Consider the following 11,175-nt stretch of genomic DNA (forward strand, 5'->3'; position numbering starts at 1 on the left):
AAACTCCAGTTTCCAGAAAGAAATCCCAAACTGAAGTGCCTTAAACTTGCATTCTCTCTGCTGGCCATCAGGGGGCGGCTCCTCTGGTTGCAAAAAGAAGTCCAATGGAGTGAAATCTATGAGGAAAAATGGCCCTACTTCTCACTTGATTTAGCATCTCAGTAAACATTGTAAACATGCGTTAATGGTCAAAATCTATAGTTGCAAGTCTTTTCCAAAACAGCATTATGTTGATTTAGTAGATTATGATCAATTTAGAGTAAAATAGACATTCACCTCCATTCACCGGTTGCAATAATCCAAGATTGCGACGGCCAACATGCAACTCGAGGAAACCGTAGACCACAAACCAATGGGTGACATCACGATGACTACGTCTGTGATTACAACAACGGACACAGCATGATAATGAAAGCACAATATAAATCAACCTTATATTACATAACAACCATTAGTGAAATATTCACAAAATGGAAATCATTCCTGTATATGGACATTCATTTTGCATTTTTTCTGCAGCTTTCAAATCGACCGTAAAAAAGGATCCTGATTGGCTTTCCATTGGCAATGTTCACATACTGAGCAACACGAAAGAAATGATGTTTTTCAACTCACGTGCCTGTATCTGAAACCGGTGTGGAATAACCTACTTGGGGGTCGATGAGAAAAGAAAAATGATCTGGTGGGCCCCTATTAGCCCCCGTTTCCTCCCACTCGCTATGCAGTGAAAACAGTTTTTCCATGCTGTCATATTATCTGGCCCCAGAATGTGCTATGTGGTCATTTGATGCAAGGACAAAGCTATGAAAACAGTATTCGGAGCATTTTGATAAATCTGAAGAAACCTTTTTTTTTCTCCTGTAATGGATTCCATTCAGCAGGAGTCAAACTAGTGAACCAAACTGTGATAAAGACCCTTTCCTCACAGTGAGAGGATCTCAAGCATCGGGCATCAGACCTGGTGTGATCTATGTGAGACAGGATTTAGTTGGGACTATTTGTGGGTCATGACAACGGCCAATCAGTGAAGTCTGTGGATCAGGGCGTCTTCTCCAGGCACCTGTCAGCTGAATGGATGGTGTCACATGTAACCAGACAGGACCAGGACTGTGTTGGACTCTGAGCACCCCTCACACACTCTGGGCCTGCTGTGTGATTTATGTTCACACTCCCTCAAAAAATCACACTTTATTTTCATTAGTTGCAGAAACCTGGTGCCGGCCCTCCACGACCTGCTCCACCAAAGCCAGCCATCCATCAGGACTGACAAGAGGCTTTCTGACTCTGCATCCAGAGACTGCTAACAAACCAGATGGTGTCACTAAATCAGTACCACACAGACAGAGTGTGTGTGTGTGTGTCAGGCTGAATGCCCCTACCAACACCTGTTCCACACAAGAAAAACTGTATTTTCCTTATGTCTGCAAACATGAGTAAAATACAGGACTAAGGCAGGTTTTTCTCACCGCCGTGACGCTGTAACTCCTGGGTGATGTCATGGGCCGGTTCTAGTCCTGCTCCATGTGTGACACTTAGCTGTTAAGTTTACCTTGAATTGTGGGAGCTAACTTTGTTAACAGCTTCACACCAGAAGCCAGATGAGCCAGAGGCAGTCAGATCCAAATATGGTCACGGCCAAAACACAGAAGGCCCAATCCCAATCTGCACTCGGGGACATTTCTAGGGTTTCTAGTGGTCATCATCATTTTGAGATATTTATGAACACTTTCTATAATTTCTGCAGATTCTGCCTGAGGGAATTACCCACAATTCATTACTTTGTTAACAGGGTTACTAGTGGAAGTGTTCAGACTGGCATATTACATTAACACAAACATTACTGATTTAATCTAGAACATATAAAACAATTGAAATCGGCTCAATGGGCTATATTATACAGCTTTTTATTCAACTATTTATTTGAATTTTACTTATTGAAGGCGTTTTTAAGAAAACAAGTAAATGGAGCATTTGACAATTATGGCATATAACATGTTTTTGTGTCATCAAAGTAACATGAAATGTCAAATGATGAGTGTTTAATACCGTTTCAAGCCCTTGCAACCTCTCACACTCAACCAGGTGATGTCAGTTAAATTCCTGAGGGTTCGGGATCGGGCCGGACTCGAGGGTTCAAGTCAACAGCTGTTTGAGAGTCTAAGGTGTTTCCCATCTCATGCTTAGTCAACCCAGAGATGAGTTCCCTGGAGGCTGCTGGGACATCAGAACACACATCAGCTGGTTTACCTGGCTCAGCATGCAACGAGACTTTCAATTGGCTCAAATTCAGAACTGATGATCATTTTTACTTTATCTCAACATTCCACTCTTAACAGGATGGAAAACCTCTAGAAAAACTATGAATGTGTGTGACATGCATTACACTTCCACATTAAAACCCATTAAGTTTTAAGGATGAAGTCTAGATTTATATTTTTCATTTCAAAACAATTAATGTTTCCTACCAAATGTGCATCCAAAGCCTTAAACATCTTACCAAGTCATACTCACACATCGACACATTTATAAAAACAAGTCATCGGGGCCTAAAGAGGTAAAATTATCAAGTAAGTCACAAGAAAACAGCCAAGATTAGAGGACTGTAACGTGATGTCATCCCCTGTTTTTTGCACTATAGTTTTGAAGCCATCTTGGACTTTTGCAACCAGTGAAAGGAAGTGACCATATTTGGATAGCGGAGGAGCGACAAGTGGACCTGAAGAACACAAGAGGCAGAGCAGCATCTTTACTGCATCTGCTTCATTTTCATTTCATAATCCTTGTATCTTGCTGCCTAATGGTCCAAAGGTTTAGTTTGGAAACACTCCTTTTAAAAAGTATAGGTTTGGAGTTTTATATGTCGATGTTAACGCAACACTCACATGCTATATATTAATTTAAAGAGTAATGGGTTGCTGTAATTATTCCACCCCTCTCCATACCCCCCTACGTCTGAACTGTAAATCCAATCTACACAAAGAGCTGACGGAGATACATGAATTTATTAAACCAGCGCTGTCCAACACCTTCCTATTTACAGAGTTCACACAATCACATGGCTTTCAATTATAAAATGGTATGAAGACGAACCGGGAGCAACGTGATGGTGAATTCTCCTGATAGAGGGCAGCTCAGAACCTGCAGCTCCACACAGTCTCCCCCCCCCGAGGCTCAATATCTCTGGTGCATGCCGTTTCCACACATTAGCTCTTTTCACATCTTTCAGGTGCAGAATGTTGTCGAGTCACTAACCATTCCCTTCACCGCGTAAAATACTCTGCAGGTTCGGGTTTCCACTCCCCAGAATGTTCCTGAAGGCATCACAGCCCGGTGAACAAAGTCCCATCAATGTGTGTGGATGTTGTCAAGTCACTTTACACCACGTCTCCTTTGGACTGTGTCTCAGTGTCCTCTTTGTCACTGTCCTTGTCCCAGTCTTTCATAGTGGCTCCCATCATGAAGTCGTCTGTGAGGACGCTCCAGGCAGGCTTCTCCTCTTCTGCAGCAGCAGCCTGCACACACACACACACACACACACACACACACGTTGGTTCAGTGGAGGTTTCTAGTTCTGCACCACATCTCATCAATGATTTCATGAGGCAACAGTGACACCGTGAGATCACTCGGTGAAATCAGCCTGTTAGGACAGCGACTGGCCCAATCCCAATCTCCACACTCACAGACTTTGAGGCACGTTCATACAAAGTCCATGTAGGTTCAGGTCTGTCAAATCATTGAGTGCTTGAGGCTTCTGTCACAGACATTTTGAGCCCTTTACGAAGACTTTCTAGAAGGCATTTCTGCACTTTGCCTGAGGGAAATACCCACAAATCATAGCGTTGTTACATTAAACAGGGGGTCACCATGGCCTCTCCACCGTTAAAGCCACACTGATGTTTAATCTGGTTTTACCCCTTTTAGAATTCAACCTCCTTTTAGTTCACAGCCGTCTCAAATGCGGTCTTTCTTTGTCGCCCCAAAGCTGTTGCAGGCACTTTCTCTGCCATTCTGCAACTCTTCTTTATTTTATTGGTTCTGAAACTCGCTTGCTGGCTGGAGCGGTGGCCTTTTGCCTACTTTGCCATCTAGAAGGCGGTTCACGCGCCCCAACGAGTGCTCGTCATCCGCAGAGTGCATGCTGAAGTAGGCGGGTTGGTCGGTTAACAGGCTGGCTGTCCTATGATTTTCTCCGGCGCTACTTTTTACAGCCCTGCCACAGATGGCGATTTTCTTTTAAGTTCAGGCCAAAGCATTTAATTTATTCTTTGCTATCGGTTTGTTACGAGAATTTCAGATAAACAGAGGAAATCAAATGGATGGATAGTTTGGTGCACATGCATAACATGCATTGTGAGTTAAACAGCGATAACACAGCAAAGCAGCACAGACTCATAATGGAGACGCATTGTCTTTCGATCACTATAGCTGTGAAAGGTGTCTTATATGTAACCTTTTATTTCTCTTTAAACATGAATATAAACCTTTGATTTAAAAGTCAATGTATAATTTATCAAACGTTACCTTATAGGAAAATAATCCAGCTCTCCATGACCCTGAACGGAATTTAGAAAACTAAGGGATGCATGGGTGTACTGATTTAAGTCGTGAGTTTATCGTCATCTAACGCGAGTCATTGGTGGGAAAGAATGTAATACACAATTGAACTTACAGCGTTCTTCTCAGCTTTGACCACGCTGACTCCCTCCGTCCTTCTCAGCACGTCGATGAAGTCCTTCTTGGAGACGGAGGAAAGAATCTTGGCCTTCTTCCTCTCTGAGCCACCGACTTCCTTCACCTTGTTATCGATCGTTTTCTGGTGTTTCCTCACAGCGTTGAACAGCTGCACGACCCCTCTGATCGGGAAAAAATACACACTAGAATCAGGAACGAAACTTGCTTTTGAGAACGTTAAACGAAGCCTCACAAAAAAAAGAAAGGTATAGACACCTGGTAGAAATTCTCTGTAGAGCTTTTTCAGTCTCGCGGTCCTTCACTACGTCAGGTTTCTCCCTGCACATCATCTCCCACGCTCGCTTCTTGTTGTACTTATGAACACAGAGAAAAATCATCATTAAAAAGCAACAGTCTCCCGAATGCAGGTATCAACCATTTACAACAATAGTATCCTAAATTTAGTTTTGAAAGCTGTCACATATTAGCACTTAATGGGATACACAGACAAAGCAGCCCATAGCAGTTCACAATGACCAATTACCTGTTGCTTTCTCTCCAGCTGATCCTGCCTTTCTTTCTCCTTGATCTTCTCCAGCTCCTTGTTCTTCACCAGGATACTAGTCTGGCTCTCAGGGGTTTTCTTCCCCAGGATCTTTGTCATGGCCTCTGCCCATCCAGCATTGGTGTTGCCGTCAACTTTCTCCTCATCTTCATCCTCTGCCTCCTCCCCATCACCATCTCCTCCATCAGTAGACCCTTCATCCTCGCTCCCTTCTTCACCGTCACCATCTTCTCCACCATCACTAGACCCTTCATCCTCGCTCCCTCCTTCACCATCGCCTTCTCCTCCATCTGGAGACCCTTCCTCCTCGCTCCCTCCTTCAGAATCACTCTGGTCATCTTCGTCTACAAACTGAGGCTGTGCATCGTCCCCTTAGTCACGCAAAGAAATACACATGATTATTACTACCAGCTATCACCGGACTTAAACTAAAAGAGTTCTGGCATTACCCACAGTCCAACACAAGTATGAGATTAGAAATGGGGAAACAAATATAAAATATATATACACATTAATTAATTAATGCTGCAATGAGCGATGAATGAGCCCTCGGATTTCACGTCTTCAGGGTACTGGCTGGAGGCTTAAATGTTTTTTAGTGTGGTTGTAGTCAGAGAAGTCCTGAATACAAATCTATCAGTTATATAATGGAATTATTGGGGAAAGTCGTTTTAAAGCACCCCAAATATTCAGAAATCTATATTTATCGGCAGATTAATCGTTTTGTAATTTCTCATAATTGGTACACTAAAAAAAACAAAAAAAAAAACAACAACATGCGTAGTCAGAGATGCCCTGAACACAAATATATCAGTCATTGTCTCAAATTATTTAATCAATTATTTTTTCAGAAACCCACAGATCAAAGACTAAATAAAACATTTCCTCACATTTAGTAGTAGCCTAGTAATTTCCTTTTAATTGATGGGGGACACAGAGTATATGTTTTATACTTATTGTGAATAAAATCCAATCAACCTTATATCCATACATCTCCTTTTTTATATACACGCCTTTATTTTGAAACCGGAAGTCCTCGGATCCTTCCGCTAACGTTCTTAAGTACCACGCTCGTTCCCGTTCTGATCCATCTAAATGCGTTTACCGTGAATGTGAATATACGACTGCACTGCAATGTTAGTGAGTCGGCTGGCTTGACCGCAGTAATTATTTAGTTTAGCGAACATATAATCTAGCACTAGTTTTAATGAACGTTACATTACAAAACTAGCTCAAGTAACGTTAGCATGCTAACAGGAACAGGAGAACCAAAACATCAAATAAAGCAACTTTAAATAGCTAAACATATTGTCCCGTGAGATTAAAATCAGCGGTCAAACCTTTTTCGTCTCATTTCAGAGGCAACGACACTGAATTGTATATTAAAAAAAACTTACCTGACAACTGCACATGCGTTGCCATCGCAGCTGCCATCGTAGAGTAACACTGAAATGTCTCCGTGGAGTACGATTACGGCAAGGAAGGTTCCGCCGCTGAACTGTGACGTTGAGCAGCGCCTCGCCTGGAAAGAATACGAGATCAGGCAACACACAATGTTACAGTCCGACAGTTTCCAACAGCCTTCACATAATTGACAGGAAGTCGTAGAAATAGTTACTTTTATTTTTATTTTTCCTTTTTTCCTTTTCAGTATGACTCAGTCTATTTAGCAATTTCATTCCTTAGTCAACGTTCTAAATAAAGTACAAATATATATTAATAAATAGATAAAGGGCCTGTAGACATGTAACCTAGACACATAATTAAAGTCAAATAAGTCTAAACGTATGAAGTATAAAATAAATATACGTAACTCAATACAATACAATTTTATTTATAAGTTATTTTAGGACACTGGCCAGAAAAAAACTGACTTTTAGGCAGAAAACTGTAGTAGACCAGGATCTTGGGTTCCATTGGTGTATAACATATTATAACACATAGCAATATTAACAGTAGTAATACTATTCAGTGTAGTAGTAATGTATGTATGTAAGCTAGTTTTGATGAGGGCTATATAAATAACCTTTATTATTGTATTTATTTATAATCATTCTACTGACAGAAGACCAGATCGCCGGTAATCCATTCTGCGCAGGCGTGGCTCATCTCGCCCTGGGGTTGGTACCTCCCCCCGCTGAGGAACACTCACCTGGAGGAAGGACAGTCCGGCAGTGGGCGTGTCCTGTGTGGGCTAAACAGAGAAAAAGAGGCACTATTTGATACCTCACAGGGTGCTGTCGGTCTGGACGTTAACCTCAGGGGGGAAGGATCCGTCAGTTGGCTCGTTCTCCATCTCAGAACAAAATGGCACAGATGCAACTTGGTAAACATGTTCTAATTCTGCATTTTCATTCATCCCTGTGTGAATCATGAACGTTGCCTGCTCTGCTTAACATAACACCACGAGTCATGTTAAAGTGCCTCATCGACTGCTTTCATTTGTATTATTGTAAGACATAATAACATGAAAACCATTCAGGCTGTAGTTTTTATTTTTATTTCAAGCCATTTAATGTTTGCTCATGTATTTGCATGAATCAGTTACGGTGCATGTGTTCGTTTTGATGTGTTTACTGTCAGAATACCTTGGATATTAATCGGATTACTAATACCAGGGATTTCCTTCACTTTCCTAGATTATTTTTTACTTCAACATCAGTTTCTCCCTGGTATTCTTACTGTGTTGGAGTCACATGTGAACAGATAGGAATCATGGCAGCATGGTGCCTCTGCTGGTTAAACCTGATCAACCAGTCCGTTGAGAATCTCTGCAGGCTCGTCACGCGTCACAGACACACACTGACTTCACTCATACGTTAACTGTATGAGGAACCCTGAGTTCTGTTATGTTGTCCAGAAGGATTTGACATTTCATGTGTTATCATAACATTTTCTTCACTCCACTGACAGAATCCTGCTTTTACATGAATGCATGAATAATAATACTCTAATGACATAATATAATTAACAGTGACAGGGGACATTTTCTGCATTACTTAAGTAAAGGATGTGAATACTTCCTCCATCACCGATGCTAACATGGAAACTAACATGCTTTAGTTATAAAACATAGTTACATTTTTTTAATATGTTTGTAGTTCTGTTAATTCATTTGGTTTTACTTTTTGCACATATTTCCAAAAAATAAAGCATTTGTTACTGAATAATAATAATAATTATAATAATAATAATATCATACTGTTACTGTGTCCAGCTGTGTTGCTGGGTTACCTGAGGGTCGGCGTGTGTAACCGGTCACAAACATCCTCCTTAAACGTTGACATTCCTAGTTTATGGTCACATGACGTTTTTCAGATAGAGAGAGGGAGGAAGGGAATGTTACATTATGAACTTCATAGCTGTGAGTGTAGCAGTGCAGCGTTATGCTGGTCTCCCTCCGCCAAAGCCTCGTTAACAGTTCTATTCTTGTCATATTTCAGGAGCTAGGCGCCCGTTGATCCAGGCGGCTGTGGGGTTTGCACTGGGAGCAGTGGGAGGCTGCATACTGGGAGCCACGGAGGACCCAGTGGACAGGACGCTGTCCGTGATGACTGCAGCCGGTCATCTGAAACCAGTGATGGAGGAAGTGAGAACAGTGGGGGCCCTGGGGATGGGGACTCTTATTGGAGCCACAGCACTGACGGTGGCGATGACCTCGGTCGTAGCTGGTGTGGTTCTGGCAGCAGCCGTGGCTTCGGTGTTTATGGCCACGAGGAGCTGCGGCGCCTACCGCACGGACTCTGTTGGCTTGTGGGTATCGGCAGGTATCGCCGGGGCCTTCGGGACCACGCTCAGTGGAGCCACGCAAGGGGTCGCCATCGAATGGATCGTGAAGAATCACAGCATGGTGGGCCTTCTGTGGGCACTGATCCTGTTCACCATGATTAAACCGCCCCTGCACTTTTTATTCAAGCTCCTCTGGGAGCAGGGAGAGGCCTGTTGCACTCTGGGATCTAATGTCTGGGACAAGGAGAGGAAACACATTGAGATCGCAGAGATGCAGCAGAGGGAGAGGGCGGTGGTGCAGATAGAGCAGAGGATCCTGACGCTAGAGAACGGAGGCAGCGCCGACGATCACATGACGACGTGGGTCGCCGACCAAAGAGAGAGGGAGGAGATCGAGAGGAGGAAAACGGAGAGCCAAGAGGCAGTGATGGAGCAAAGAACCCTCCAAGACTGGATCAACACAGTGGTGGTCAAATATGTGGACTTCTTTGCTTTCTCAGGGGTCCCAATGACAGTGGTTGCCGCAGTAACGTCAGGGTTTGGGGTGTTCGGTTACGGAGGCCACCAGGCTGTGTTCATAGTGCTTCTGGCTTTGGTTGCAGTTTTCGCCTACATGCTTCTGAAATCTGCTGACTTTAAGTTCTGGATGTTGATTGGATGCATGGGAATGCTTGCGACGTTCGTCATCGCCATGCTCACGCTGCACGCCGGCCAGGAGGTCATGACGAGGTCCATGAAGATGCAAGCGGCGGGGCAGAACCAGTCCAGGAAAAGCACGAGTGCTCATATGAACCGCCAGTCTTCTCTGGAAGCTTTGAACGCAGCTTTCTTCGTGGCAAAACTATGTGAGCTGGGTTTGGGGGCAACGGTGGGGGGTCCGCTAGTGAGGCGGGCGGCTGGAGAGGTGAAAGTCGTAGCAGGGGCGGCTTTAATGGCGGGGGCTTTGCTGGCTGGGGTGGAGGTTTTGTCCCCGGTGCTGGGAGACGGGGGGAAAGCGGGGGCGTTGCTTGGGGTGGTGGGGGCAGCAGGGGTGTCTGTGGGTGCAGCGGCGGCCGTAGCTGGAAGGTGGTCGTCATGGCCGGGAACCTTGGGAACAATAGCTGGGTTGACTATTGGAGCTTTAGGGATGGGGAAGTGGCATCTCGTCAACATCGGACTGCAGTTGCCTGTAGCCTACGTCTTTGCTATGACTAATCCATTTTAATCAGCACATCTCATGTGTAGAGCCAAACCAACAGTGCAAGTGTCCTACTGTTGTGTGTATTTCCTTACCATACAGTGGATTAGGGATGGGATGATACTTTTTTTTTATTGCAGATCGGCATAAAAACACTCACAATAAGTCAATAGTCGTCAATTTTCATTATCAGGATAATTGTAAATATCACGAATGACTTGTAAAAACCATCTAGTTCTCTATCATGATAGAGCCTGATTTAAAAAAAAATACAAGTATGTAATGAAAAAACTGAATCGCACAATTTTTTAAATGAATGTATCATTTATTTATGCTGGGAGACTTCATGATTACTGTATTTATGCAAAATGTCATTATCAGAATAATACCATGAGTTTTCATATTGTCTCATGACTACAAACACAATTTTGATTAGTTCAGCCAGATGATTAGATTTTGTGTTTTTGCATGAAAAACAGTGAGGTGAGAATACATTGTCTCTCTCAGAGAGCAAGTATGTTAATTCTTAGGAATGCCTGGCATTTCATATCATGACTTGACATCACAGCATGTTATCTGGTGAGAATACATCATCCAAAGTCGGAAATAAACTCGAACTCTGCTGCGCACTAATTCCCTCCACTGACTTCCTTTTTACTGCAACAGATCCAATTCACTCCCTCACACCTGCACCAACCTGCCCGTGTTTAAATCACATTATGAATATTTTATTGACCATTTCTATATTTACTTTTCATTGTATTCTTAATGTGTTACTTATTTTAACATTTTCCAATACATCAATATAAAATAAAGTGAAAATAAGTGGTTGTCTCTGTCTCATCACATAAAGTAATTACTTCAACATTAGCCACTGAACAATTTCTCTGTTAATGTTCCCAAAACAAACACTGATATGAAAGCAACACTGACTGCAAACACAATGAAAAACAACTAAAATACTCAATATACAAATGAGTGTAATCTATAAACAATAAGCATATAACACATCACCACAGTACTGCTTTTC

The 11,175-nt window shown here is 42.8% G+C and overlaps 2 protein-coding genes across 4 annotated transcripts; one reads left to right on the plus strand and one right to left on the minus strand.

Annotated features, from left to right (window-relative positions):
• Positions 1–2,983: 2,983 nt before the first annotated feature.
• Positions 2,984–6,690, minus strand: rrp15 (ribosomal RNA processing 15 homolog). Of its 2 annotated transcripts, none has more exons than XM_084026588.1 (5): positions 6,637–6,690; positions 5,219–5,610; positions 4,951–5,048; positions 4,676–4,856; positions 2,984–3,512 (listed from the first exon to the last, which is right to left on the minus strand). In XM_084026588.1, exons 1-5 carry the CDS (start codon positions 6,671–6,673, stop codon positions 3,375–3,377), a joined length of 846 nt encoding a protein of 281 aa, XP_083882714.1. In that variant the 5' UTR covers positions 6,674–6,690; the 3' UTR covers positions 2,984–3,374. The 2 variants fall into 2 exon arrangements, with proteins under 2 accessions (XP_083882714.1, XP_083882713.1); XM_084026587.1 differs by having other exon boundaries at positions 4,673–4,856.
• A 742-nt stretch (positions 6,691–7,432) lies between these two features.
• Positions 7,433–11,064, plus strand: LOC311024999 (uncharacterized protein). 2 transcript variants are annotated; one of them, XR_014598351.1, is made up of 3 exons: positions 7,433–7,565; positions 8,683–10,224; positions 10,256–11,064. XR_014598351.1 is itself a non-coding variant. In XM_084027655.1 (2 exons), exons 1-2 carry the CDS (start codon positions 7,547–7,549, stop codon positions 10,170–10,172), a joined length of 1,509 nt encoding a protein of 502 aa, XP_083883781.1. In that variant the 5' UTR covers positions 7,433–7,546; the 3' UTR covers positions 10,173–11,064. The 2 variants fall into 2 exon arrangements, 1 of the variants encoding a protein (XP_083883781.1); XM_084027655.1 differs by having other exon boundaries at positions 8,683–11,064.
• Positions 11,065–11,175: the final 111 nt, after the last annotated feature.

The sequence above is a fragment of the Eutrigla gurnardus genome (genome assembly GCF_963514095.1).
Source record: "Eutrigla gurnardus genome assembly, chromosome: 14".
NCBI lineage: Eukaryota > Metazoa > Chordata > Actinopteri > Perciformes > Triglidae > Eutrigla > Eutrigla gurnardus.